Raw genomic sequence first — 13,720 nt, forward strand, 5'->3', positions numbered from 1 at the left:
AAGAAAATTATGTATGTCTTACTGTTGTCCAAGTGGTTGGCCTTGATAATTTTTTCTGAGTAGTCAGATATACTTGAGCATTCAATCTAGGAAAAAAAAGAAAAAAAGAAAAGCAAGATAAAGAGGAATTTATCTGTTAGAGAGCTCAGCTGTGTGAATGAAAACTATCTACTGAAGGCAGCAAAGACTCTACAAAGCATGTAACCATTGATAAAGAGTAAATCAAACCTGTGGGGAGGATCATAATTAATGATATTTGAATATTTAAATTGCAGTCTGTGTCTGAGTTAAACCAGCTCCTGTAGAAAAGATTGCTTTTAAAATTGCTGAAATGTGAAAAAAGAGGCTCTACTTACAAAATGTACATTATTAATTATATTTCATTTATTCCTGATACTTTAGAATATTGCCTCCTCCCCCACAAAAATCTGCTGAATGGAATCAATTAGGACCATGCTAAATTTCCATATATATTTTTAAAAAAATACATTCAAACTTTGTGAATAATATTAAAATTCAAATGTGCCAATACTGGTCTATGCCAAGAAGTAACTGTTTTCTATGTGAAAAATCTATATTCTTTAGCAAATCTGCTATTCCTAAAGAATGCAGGCATTTAACACATAAGAAAGGACTGAAATTTTCTATTTAAAAGAACATCCACATCTGCATGGCTTTTTCTCTGACCAGCTCTGTGCTTTTTCTAGGAAAATAATTACAGAGTGCCTCCTAGTTTTAAATTTGCCCTTAAACTTGGTAAAATCTGTGTACTAGCATAAAAGCGTTTGCAATGACCTCTAATATCTTGCAGAAAAATACTACATTCCATGAATCCCTCTGGGTTTTGTGCCCCTTGAAAATCATGAGGGCCAAAGTTGCTCCTAGTCACTGAATCAGTTCCTAATTTACCTCTCCCAAATTTGGCATTAAACGGACGATACTACTTTCCATAATCCTTGTCTCCCTAATTCCCCAGTGGGAATGTCAAATAGAACTATATTATCTCTAATGAAGTGGTTTATATAGCCAGTGAATCCCATTTAATCTCTAAAAGCTAAATTGCTTGACCTCTGAGACAGCACTCACAGATGGCAGGACAGCGGACACAAGGACACACAAATCCTTGATTCTTTTTATATTGTGCATGAAACAGACATAACAGCAGCCATAATACCAATCCCAGTGCCCATGGGAGCACATTGATTCTGCTTAGCTTGCCTGTGGGTGTAAACCATTCCTAAAATGTCTGACTCAATGGCCTGAGCATAAACCAAAATTGGCTTGTGGAAAGGAACACCTGAGTGCCAGTCCAGAGAGTTCAAGGAAGAAATCCTTTGGGGTGAGGGACATCCTCTTGCTCCATCCAGGTTCTTCCCTTACTCTAAACCCTGTGGACTGTATGCCCTGTCTATAGTTACTGCCTTTATACTCATTTTCCCTGTCTTTATTCACATCTGTCTGGTATTTTCAATTCCATTGCCCATTTTGGATGGTTTTTAAATAAAGCAGGCGTAGGTAGGTGTTTGGAGGTTGCTTTCCAAACTTTCTAAAGAACAAGGTGCAAAGAAATAAAAAGTTCTCTCTCATGAATGACAAGTTTCTAAAAATCAGCTTCAGACACAAAAAAGCAAAAGAATAAAACCACCCAACATTTAAACGTTTCATGAAGGAATACGTATTTCAGTAAAAAATTGCTTTAGGGTGGCTAAAGCTGTTCATCTGTATTTTGACTTGGACTCTATACTGTGGTTGAATTTATTTTAAAAAGCAACCCATTTCAGAAAAAAGAAAACTGAATTCTGCAGGTGAAGAAATAGAGGAAAAATTGGTGTTGTCAGATTTTTTTTTCTGAGTTTTCTTTCAAGTCAGTATCTCCTCAAATCTGTCCTATTTTGCAAAGCATTTGGATTTTATGAAAAGCACACGTTCCAATAAAGTAAGTCTGTACCTGAGTTTATAATCACACAATCATAGGATGGTTTGGGCTTGAAGAGCTCTTCAAAGGATTGCCCTGATTCAAGTGAAGGATCCTGTTCCTGGCCATGTTGAAAATCACGAGGTTCACACAGGCCCACTCCTCAAGCCTGACAAGACTGCTCTGTGTGGCCTATTTTCCCTCAAGTACATCAGCTGCACAAAGCACTTTTGTGTCCTCTGCAAACTTGCTGAGGGTGAACTCAAACTCACTATCTCTTGTCTTTAATGAAGATCTTAAACAGCAGAGGTCCCAGCATGGACCCTTGAATTGCTTCAGCTGTGTCGGGTTCTGTGCGTGTGTATTCACCTCCGCTTTCATTTTACTTCTCAGTCTTCAATCTACTGCTGCAAATGTCTCCTCATTTACTGTGGTCTCTTCCTGAAACAGTCACAAGATCCCCAGATTTCCCCTGGGCTGCGTCCTCATCACCACCTTTTTATACAAAGCAGCTGACATCTAACATCAGCCTTCATCTTCTGTGTCTGATTAACTCCTTCTTTCCTGCACTGTCTTGTTTGTCTGAAAATAGCACGGAATTCAGATAGTTCCACTGCAGTGACTGTCCTGAATTTTGTATTACTAAATACAGCAGATGAAACAAGGCTTCAAGGGATATTTTATGTATTTTTGTGTCCCTCACTGACCCCTCCCAAGCACCAAGAGCTATGTGCCAATTCTATCTCTGCATTTCTTACAACAGCTCCCCCGTCAGATGAACATCAGTGCACGGCACATTGGTACCCTCCTCCAAGGGTTAGGGCTCAGAGCAGGTGAAGAAAGAAGAGAAAATGAGGGGGCTGGTTCTGTTCAGGTGTAGAAGAGATCCCCCCCAGTCCAATAGCAATCTAAAAGTATCCCAAAAGGACTTGCAAAGAAATTAAAGTCAAACTCTTTTCTGAAATGCACAGGGACAAGACAAAAGTCAGTAATCATGAGCTGTGGCAAGGGAAATTCCTGCTGATTGTAGGTCTGGAATAGGTGCTGAGAGAGTATTTAGAGTCTCTATACTTGGAGATTTTGCAAATTGGACTGGACATGCCCTTGGCCAACTTGATATAGCCTTAAGTTAATGATTCTATGATTTACATCTCTTGAAGACCCAGAGATAATTCTAGCTGTTAGCTTTGGTAGGGGCAAGGAATAAGTACCAACAGTGAGTAAGAAGGGATAAGAAGAACAAGACAGAGTAGTGGATGAATTTGAACCCAAAGAGAGAAAGTGTGAGTAAGAGGAGAGTGATTTCTGTAGTCAAAAAACCAACACTCTGCATTTGTCAACAGTTCCCACATCATGCTATTTGAAAAATCACATTTAACTGTAGAGAAGGAACTGGAACATCGCAGCTCTATGTAATAACTCATGGCAAATGTTTGCTTTTTAAATGGAACACTGACAGGTTCCAATTGCAAATATGACCATGAAGTCTCAATTTGACTATAAGATTGCTGCTGCTAGGTCTGAAATGTCTGCTTGTCCAACACAAATCCACTCTGCAGCTTGCTGTGTACAGGGTTCACGGTGAGACAGCTCATCTGACAAGAAAGTTGAAATTCTTTGGCTGTAGCAGAAGAGTTTCACACCTAAGGGAGTTCCTCTGAGAGCTAAGTTCCATGGATAGCACACCCACCAGCTTCAGTGATGAACAGTCCATCGGTGAGCTGGCACTGGTGTGCCACTCAGCTTTATAAAGTCCTGAGGTAAAGCCTGAACTCTAAAGAAGTCCAAAGGGAAAAAAAAACCCAAAACCCAAACATAAAAAAACCCTCACAACAACAACAAACATGGAAAAGTGTTTACTTTTCTTTTACTTGGTGAATTTTCTGCCAGTGAGCTGGCTCACTGTAGAATCAGATAAGCACCAGTGCCAGCACAAGGGAGGGAGGAAGACCATATGGCCAGGGATCTGAGAGATGGGAAGGTGGGAGCACATCACCATCATTTTGTATATGCTTATACTTTTAGAGCACTGCAACATCTTTCCCTGAGACCTGCATTTCTGCATCACAGAAAGCTGCTGGTTTATCCTCCCTAAAGCTTTGAGGTAATAAATCATATTAATAAGTAATACTTTGTTTACAAGAATATACTTTCCAGCTGCCTATCTCGGGCTTAAACTCCAAAACTTTTTCCAGCACCTTTTGATTTCAGCTATGTATAGTTTCATGCTCCAGTCTGATATTCAAATGAGATACTCAGAAGTTACACTGGATTTTGAAAATGTAAGCCTGAGAATTGAAATAGCATTTCATATATCATTACCAGTAATAAAGACACACAGTTTGGGTGCTCAGTGACATCAGTGTCCACAAAGGCACAGATGTACCCAATTAAGTTTTAGTAAACAATTTTGCTGAAGTACACTGAGAAATAGGATCTATTTCCCCTTTTCTGTGTTGCATTGTGTCTTCAGGGCAAACAGAAGTCCAAAGCAAAAAGAAACTGCATCTGTCATTTTAGAGTTAGTACAAACAAGTTTGAATATACTTAGTAAGCAAATCTATGCTCTCCGTAATGACTTCTCTGCAGAGAACAGCACATTCATGCTCCTAAAGTTCAATGTATTTAAGGTAATAATTTCCTTCTGCCTCTGAAAAGTGTTATTGTTGGCACAGAAAACATTCACACGCTTTCTTGCACAATTTGCTGAGTTGTAATTTGCAGGGAAAAGTGTATTAAGGAAATGTGTTTCCAAGACTACAAAGTTGCAGACCCTGAAAATTTAAAAAGCAAGATAGTTCCCTTAACCCCTCTGAGTAGGAGTGAGTCTCTTTAACATTTTTTTTTCAGCCAAGAAGAAATGTGAATATGTACCAGAACACCAAAGGTTCCACATAGGAAAAGATATTTACATCCCCCTTTGGAAAAGGTGCAGTAGTGCAAGTCATAGAATATAACAGAACTGCACTGAAGTCATTATAAACCAAGCCATAGATGAGCTTGGAGAGCAGAATTTCAAACCAAGACAAGTAAGAAAAGGTAAATCACGAAGCCAAATTGTCAGGCAAAATGCACAAACAAATTCAAAATGTGAGAGAAAGTGTTCTTACCCCATATACCTTCTTGGCTCCTGCCTTTGCAGCAAACATGGAGAGGATTCCCGTGCCACTTCCAACATCGAGGACAATCTTATCTTTAAAAACATGTTTATTGTGATACATTGAGTTTCTATAGGTTAATGTGCGTACTTCATCTTTTAACATTTCCTGTGATGAAAATAAAAGGATTGTGTCACTATTTGAAATGCTTATATGCCTTCCACACTGCTGCTGAATGCATTCCTTTGCTGTCATTTAAGCATTATTAACACACAACATGAAGGGCTTCTCAAGTACTTTGGGGTGCACACATCAAAGCAACTGTAAAATGCCAGCTACTTACAGCTGAATTATTAAGAAGCAGCATGATGTCCCTTGTATGATTTTATTCTGCTATTACTTCACCGTTACAATCAACAAGCAGAGTGTAATCTAACCACAGCACTGCTTTGGGAATAGACAGAAGCCATACAGAAATCCAAACATTCCTTTCCTCCTAAATCATGCACAACCCAGAGCCTCAGTGGAGGGACCTTTTGAGGTTCCTCTTTGAACAGAAAAGGAATGGCTCCAGAAGACATTATACAACAGAAGGCTTGACAGCCTTGCCCATGTGAGGCAGAAGCCCATAGCAGAGCTTAGAAATTCTGTATCGTAAGGTCCTCCCTCACTGCTCTTTCCACTCATTTATCTGATCAATTTTCAGAAGATATTAATATTTCACCTAGAATACCATCTCACTAGTTTGAGATGTCATTGTTAGGTGCTGATTTTTGATGCACTGATAGCAGCAGTACATGCATTTAATTCCATAGATACCTTGCTTTCTCTTGTACCTCCATCAGTCAAACTACACCAAGAAAGAGGACCCAGCTCAAGACCGAGGTGCCATTTTTAAGAGAAGTGTAGACCATTCAACACAGACTTTAGTTTTCTGAAAATGCTTCTGTTATGTCTAGAAGGCTGAAGGTTTGCTTATGCTGTTGCATAATTTCATAGTTTGAACAAGAAGACAAATGAGTTTTTCAATTTCAGGATGAAAAGGATCCATTCACTGCCCAGCAGTCTGAGGCAATCATGAACTGGATTGTTACACATATCAGCTGCTTACTTACCTGTCTTGGCAGGACACTATGTGTGCTCAGTAACTGTAGATGAACAAAAGGCTACTTTTATCATAAAGCATGGTTTGGTATCAGTCCATCACCACTGTGAGCACAAACTCATGGAAACTATTTCCACACATGTTAAGAAGAAGGTGACAGGGAATGTTCAGCATGGATTTGGAGATGACTGAGCACTTGGTATCTTTCTATGGTGGAGTAATAGGCTTTGTGGATGAAGGAAGAGGAATGAGGAAGAGAATGGCTTTTATCTTGATTTTTTGCAAAATTTTCAAGATTTTTTCCCATAACATCCTCATTGAAAAATGCATGAACTATGGACTGCATAAATGGTCAGCACAGTGGGCTGAGAACTGACTGAACTGCTGTTCCAAAAATGTTGCAATGAGCATCACAAAGTCCATCTGGAGGCCAGTCACGAGTGGTATCTCCCCAGCTGTCAAAACTGATGCCTTTTAGCCTGTTTTTTCAGATGGATTCCGTCTCTTCCTAACAGACCCCAATCCTCAAAGAGGGTCCCATAGGTATAAAACCCAAGAACTTGTCATTGACAAGCTGCACAAACAATTGTGGACCTGTGGCAACACTTCTCCTCAAGTCCTTGTTTGCGCTGTCGAAATTGAGGCAAAAATCTGCCTGGCACACCTTGCTGTTGGTGATCATCCTGAGAGCTGCCCAGTGACACTTGCTATGCTCCAGGTCTCACTGGTGCTCATGTAGAACAGCAGCAGGCTCTGAGGGCTGGTCTAAGGGATGGACAAATGCCAGCAGCCTCTCCACAATGTCCCAGATCCAAATGCCTTGGCAGAAGGTCTTGTCAGCAGACGGGGGCCTCTGTGCCCTGCAGGGGAGGGCCTTTGGCAGCTATCACTTGTCACTTGCTCCCAGTGCCTCTGCCTGGCTCAGAATCTGGTTCTGGAGGTTTCTTGGACAGAACTTCTGTCCCTCAGCTACAATGAAGACACTGACCCTATTCTGTAGCCAGAGATCTGCAGGTGGATCAAGAGCCTCCCTCCTGTTCCCAGAAGGCACAAGTTTCCAGCCTTCACCATCAGAGGAGTCCCCACTTCCACACCTGGTAAGTACAGACTCTCACTCCCTGTCCTTTCACTACAGTTGGGGTTTTAGGCTTTGTACCTTCATGCTCTCAGAGAAGATCCACTCAGTCTCTTCCTCATGCCCCTGATGCTTCAAAGTCTGCCATCCTCCTCTAGCAGCTCCTTTACTTGTGGACACAGATACTTTACAGTGCAGACCTCCTGCAGGCAAGGAGGAAACTTCCCAGCCTCAGCAAAAGCTCTCTGCACTCCCTGAGACCTACATGGCTGTATCCTTCCATCAGGAGTTCCATTTGATTTAAGGTCCCTGATGTGTCTTCAAAATTTCTCCTAGGTCTCCTTCCCATTCAACTGTTTCTCTATCGTCTTCCATTCTTGGACTGAATTTCTGAATTCTACAATGGCAAGATGTTATTGGCAGATAGAAATCTTTTATGTTTGCACCCCACAACCAACTACTAGAGTAATGGAAATAGATATTGTTTGTTATGCTGTTTGTGAGGAGTGCACTGAGTCATTTCACATTTGCTTTTTTGCATCGTGCTCCTAAAGATCTCATCCTCTTGTGTCAGAAAAATATCAGCAGGGCAAGGTATCAGTGACTTCTTTAGAACTCGTCTACAGTCTCAACATTTTGATAGTAAACTGTCCATCAAGTATTTCAAATTCTTTCCAGGAGTGTATTTAATGGAGGTGATTTGGCTTAATGCTCCCATCAATGCAACCTGTGCATTCAAGTAACATGCCAGGAGCCAGGAAACTGTTTGGCTCCTCATGTCAGCTGAGCAGCTGTTCTGCTGATATCTGTGCTCAAACACTCAAGAGAACAAAATCCCCAGCTTAGCAGTAAGGGAGTGCCCATGGTTGTGGCTGGGCTGGTTTGCAGTGCTCATAAATGCACTGCATTGATGTACTTGTGAAATTCACCTCTGCACGGACAGCTACAATAAAAATCTAAGTGGGACAGATGTTTTGGGTGCAAGTCTCTAGGGAAGTGGGGGATATCTTTGGCACTTAACCAGACTACACAATTGTCTGAGGAAAGGCAGAGGAATATAATCATGAGCAAGTGGGATACAGAGAAGTAAGTAAAAAAAGAAATAATGAGATATTATTAATATTAATATTAATAATATTATTATTATATTGTTAGTTATTTAACAATTGCTGAAACAAAAATAAAGGTTACCTCATGAATTCCAAAGTGAGCATAGGAATCAAAGTAATAATCCCTGGATGTCATCTCTTCTGGATTGATGAGCTTTGCCATCTTGCCTCGGCCGGGACAGCTGGGTTGCAATGGAACATGGATGACAGACTGAACTGGCTTTGGAACAACAGCAGGCTGAGGAGGCTGGGATGGAATGGTGCAAACCTAGGAGAACATGGAATATTGTTAAGAGGCATGGTTAAAATAAAATATTTCTCTCTATGTCTAGTGCAGTGATATTATTGTTAGTGCTATTATTGTAACTATCTAGTAGATAACAAGTCCAAAGACATCTGGTGTATCGTAAGTGAAATTTAGGCCTCCTTCTGTTCCTGGATCTTTAACGTATTTGATGTCCTGCAAAATTTCCTTAATGGATTTTTCCTTGATGTTTCTCTGCAGATACTTAAATTAGTGCAGAATAATGGTAAATTACTGGTGTTGGCTGAAGTAGGTTACTGCAAACATTGACACAAAGCAGTAAAGTGCTACCTTTTTTCCATTAATGTCCTATTCTGCCAAACTGCCACAGCTTGGTGAGAGGAAGGTTGCAATAAGTACACAGTTCCCCTGCAAAGAAGAGCTCATACAAAAAAGGATTCCAGACACAGTATTGCCAAGAAGGGCAGGATTCACAACTGATTCTTAATTAACAGGTAAGGTACCCTGTCTATATTGATGAGCTAGGTCTGAGAAGGCTCACAATATCTGAAAGTCCCTGATGCTATCTGAAAGTCTCTCAGCATGTCCAGGAAGCACTATAGGGAGATGTGTGACATGTATGGTGTCTTTATGCAGTTTCCTCTTGGGAGATGAAGGAGTTATGTGCTTCCAACACACCATGGCTCCCAGCACTTAGTTTTTTATTGAGTACTGCATGTCCAACACCAGCATTCTGATAGACACAGAATTCTCACACCCCCTTGGTTCACATTTGATACCTGTAGCATATAAGACAGAAGACAGAATGTTTTTCAAATATGAGGTAAAACAGACCCTGGTCTGGCCCATGTGTGTATCTACATTCTGAATCCTTAATATGAAGCAAAAAGCTGAAAACTGAGAAAAACTGAGCAATATCCTACAGCTTCACCTATGCACTAAGTCACCTGCAAAGTATGGGTCAACAACTTCATATATTAAGGTCAATCCTACTTAAAATATATCATATCCTTTTGTACTTTTGGGGTTTTTTATGACTCAGTTGTTTCCCAGTGGGGACCAGAGTTGCCTGAGCCTCTCCTCTCTACTTTCATGAAGTTCATGCTGCCTTCTATAGCTTGGTACTGTGAGGTGTCAATCCCCTGTACTGTCTCTGAATAGCATCAATTAGCCTAGTTCAGTTTGCTTCAATTTAAAGAGAAAAAAAAAAAAAAAGGAAAAAAAAGAGGATGAAGAAAAAAGCCCCCACATTTTATAGATTTCTGTGTGTCATCTTTTGATGGCTTCTTTGGTCCATCTGTTAAAAAAGTAAATACCATTGGTTTATGTTCCTGTAACATTTTTCATCCGCAAAGATACAGAAGTGCTTTATTTATAAGTCTTTTCTATTTCTTACATTTTTAACTTTATCACCTCACCCTGTTCACCTCACCTAGTTCACCTCCCATGCAGAATACACTTGCTCCCAACTGGTGTTTGTATTTCTGTTTGGTCTAGTTTCAAAAATGTCAATCTGCAACCAAGTAATTTCTCTTAAGACATTGCTTCATTGCCTGTTCATTGCAAGCAGTAACACTGACAACTTACTCTGTCAAAGTGTTTCTCTTAATATTCAACTCTTTCAAATATAATCCTACTACTTTTAATTACATACTTGAGGTTATATCTCAACTTTTTTCTCCATTGGCACGTACCTATGTAATTTTTGCAGTTACCTTTCTCAGCAGTCCTTTCTGAGTTTGTCTGCTGGATTACAAAGACTTAAACTGTAGGTGTTTGAAATTCTGTTTTATTATAATATGAAATCTGTAAGGTCCTACACTTTCCTCCTAAATCTTACCCTCTGCATCATTTTACAAGCAAAATACATAAGTTTATATACATTACAAAATAAAACAGTCGTTGAATTCTGTTCTTGTCTTAGGTAAGAAGGCCTCCAGACACAGGACAGTGCATCACAGGCAATTGCTCAAAAGATATGTAATGGAGAGAAGTTATATCAGCTTTTGTAAAGGAAACATGGGGGCTTCTAGCATTTCTGTTGCTGTCAAACTACAAATTTAAATGTGGTTTGCTGTACAACAGAGAGCATTTGCTACAGGAAAAGAGACAGGTCTTGAAGGCAAATATCCTGTCTGGATCTCAGGCAGTATCAATTCTGCTCCTGGCTGCATGGAAGGGTCTAGGCAGGATTATGAGAACAAGGTTATTTTGACTAAATACACTGAATGAAATTAGACCTAACAACTTAGGCTACCAAAGTTGTCTGAATGAATTTCTTTCCTGTAAAAGAATTAACATCACTGTTTCTTAGTCTGCAGCTGAATTCTGCTACGGCCAAGGGGTGGCAAGATAACTTTTTATTAAGCTACTGAGGCAGTATTGCACCTTTGACTTGCAGTACTTCTCAGATTTATCCAAACTACCTGAAGACTTACTGCTCTCAGCTGTGCATCTACATCTCTGCCAGGAAGAACATATCCCACCCAGCAGAAGAAGTAGAAGCCTATCTGCTCCTCAGCTGGCTTGGTTTGTAGCCAAGCAGCCTGTGGAAAAATGTGTTGATGGTGGCTGTTTGACAACATTCGGCTCTGAATGCCAACAGGTCCATCCTGTGTTGTGGGTACCACAGCCTCATGCAGCAGGGGCAGCAGAAAACTGCACAGGGGTGGTGATCTTCTCAGCCAGCAGCACTCTGCCACAGGGACCTCAAACCAGCTGCCTCATTTCTGTTTCAGGCATACTAACACAAGGCAGACCTCCCGGATTCAAATGGTGTACACTTTGCAGCGTCTGTAATACCTCCTGCTGAAATTTCTGTGTGTAGCACTGTAATTCTGGAACTCCAAAACAATGCCACAATTATAAGAATAATTTTGTAAGTGGGGCTCAGGAAATCACTTTGCCAATAAGTTGCCATAGACTCTATGAAAAATTTCACTTGAGAGAGACTTATGCCCTATGACAACAAATATCTGGGGAAAACACAGCGGAGAGCTACAGAATAAAGAACTGCAATGACAGCTATTATTTGTATCAGAAACAATAAAGTCTTCTGGTGTACAGCTCTGAGTTGTAAACTAGAAACAACTATGTTTTTAGGGATATGGTGTAATTGCTTCAGGAGAAAACATGCTTTTAAGACAACAACTATCAAGGAAAGACAACTTCCTATATTCTTTCCAGAACTGAAAAGAACCCTTGATGTGATTTGCAAGCTTAGCATATATATATAGCCTACATGAAGAACAACTCATCTTTTGAATAACACCTGAAAAGGCAAAGCATCTGGGCTGGGGGCAAACCTCACATCAGTGTAAAGAATCTAAAAAACTCTCTCTGCAGAGCCCATGTATGGATTCTGGCCAGCTGCACACAATTCCAGAACACTGGCTTGCTGCTAATGCAGATGAAGTCTGAAAGAATGGAAGCAGCTGCTTCAGAATTCTTTCTTCACTGTGCTGAACATGCAGCCCTCTATTTTTCCATCTCCCGTGTGGTACTGAAGGTGGAGGTGGGGGATCTGAAGGATCTGAGAAGCAGTCTATCACTGCTTTGTGACTGAAGGCCTACCTTTGTGCACCATTTCAACATTTAAATCAAATTAAAATAGGGAAATACTTTCCTACTTTTAAAAATCAAATAAAATTTATTTCCTCTTTCTTTGTGGCCAGGGGTGGTACACTGCAGGTGATCAACTATACTAGAACAGGACTGGTTTCCTTAAAAGCTTTGAATTCCCGCAAAAGACAAGATTCGTAAACCTCATTCTTTCTCAAAATCCCACAACTCAACATCCTGATGTAGGCTTCTGAAACATATACAGGCACCTCAGTGACACCTCTGTGTGACTTTGAGACCTACAGAGTTGCCCATGTGCATCAGGAGGTACTGTTGAAGTTCTCTGAAAACTGGACCTAATCCAACATGGACCAACAAGGCTGTCTGGGTGTACAATTCCCAAAATATAAAAGAGAACTGGGTATTCAAAATCATGAGCTATTTTTGAAAATTTGAGCCTTTTAGATATATCCATATGTCTACAGAGAGACAAGATGGTGAAATATGCACAATTCATTTTCTAGGAGGTTTGTGACAAAAGCTGTGGTGTGTAGAGTAAAAATAAACTTGAATTTCAATTCTCCTTTCTTGATATTACTATGGAGACATCGGGCTGGAGGTTAAAATTCCAATCCTTGCAAAACTGTTGTTCAAGCTGCAGTATTTCATTCTTGACAAATTCTTAGTTATTTATGGCATTTTTATGACATTGAAGTGGTTAACTGTACCTTCTGCTGGGAAGTGCTGAACTTTTCCTCAAGAAACTAATTAAAACTGGAATTACAGTTTTAACTTATTCAATTTCAGCATCATTTTCCTTTTCAACAAGAGGTTTTATCATATCTAAATGTCGATTTTACTTATTTTTTGAGCCAGATAGCTTTCTATGTCAGAACTACTAGAATAGAATGTGCCTAACACCATTTTAATTGGTCTGAATTTAATAATCAAGACTTCTGGAGTGCAAGAGATTATCAACTGGTATGCAACCACCATAGCAATTCCAACAATACAGCTTCTTCCTGCTGCAAATATAAAAGCACAGCCAAATATAAGAGGTATTTGCTATCCTCCTGCCAAAATTTAGGCTTCAACAAAAACTTCTTGACAGTCACCATGCAAGTTAAAATCTCCTTTATCTTTTATTGTTTTGAAGTTTTTGTCCAAGGCTTATCTTAAGTGATCTTTGAATAGGGCAAAGAATCTAATCCATTATCAGAGAAGTTTTAACTTGATTTTCTGAGGAAATGAAGCTCTTAGAGTATCTTGCCTATGCCTCCCATTAATATCTTCTGAGCTTGTCCAAGCCAGTCTGATTTGACAGAAGTGTGGAAATATCAAATACAATTATATTTTGATACATTTCTTGAAAACCAGTAATTAGGTAGAAGAGATCTGATGATCCACTGAAACTGAAGCAGCTAGATTTCAGATGTCATGCTTTCTACCTGCTCTAGGTCTATTAAGCCACCTGGCTGTTGCCACATGTGCAATGTGTAGCCTCTGGACTGGATGAGCAGTAATGAAGGTGTACAAAGAAGACCAAGCATCGCTCAGAACTAAATTAAGAGCTGGGGGCATAAAGAGAACAT

At 40.0% G+C, this 13,720-nt stretch overlaps 1 protein-coding gene across 1 annotated transcript in view; it reads right to left on the minus strand.

Moving 5' to 3' along the window:
* Positions 1–13,720, minus strand: part of PRMT8 (protein arginine methyltransferase 8) — a 55,026-nt gene that overhangs the window by 16,225 nt on the left and 25,081 nt on the right. Inside the window, exons 2-4 of the mRNA XM_041460612.1 lie at positions 8,385–8,570; positions 5,026–5,181; positions 23–86 (exon numbers count right to left, since the gene is read on the minus strand). Coding sequence (XP_041316546.1) covers positions 23–86; positions 5,026–5,181; positions 8,385–8,570 — 406 coding nt within the window. The remainder of the gene's footprint in view (positions 1–22; positions 87–5,025; positions 5,182–8,384; positions 8,571–13,720) is intronic.

This window comes from Pyrgilauda ruficollis, unplaced genomic scaffold (genome assembly GCF_017590135.1).
Source record: "Pyrgilauda ruficollis isolate IOZ18807 unplaced genomic scaffold, ASM1759013v1 scaffold146, whole genome shotgun sequence".
NCBI lineage: Eukaryota > Metazoa > Chordata > Aves > Passeriformes > Passeridae > Pyrgilauda > Pyrgilauda ruficollis.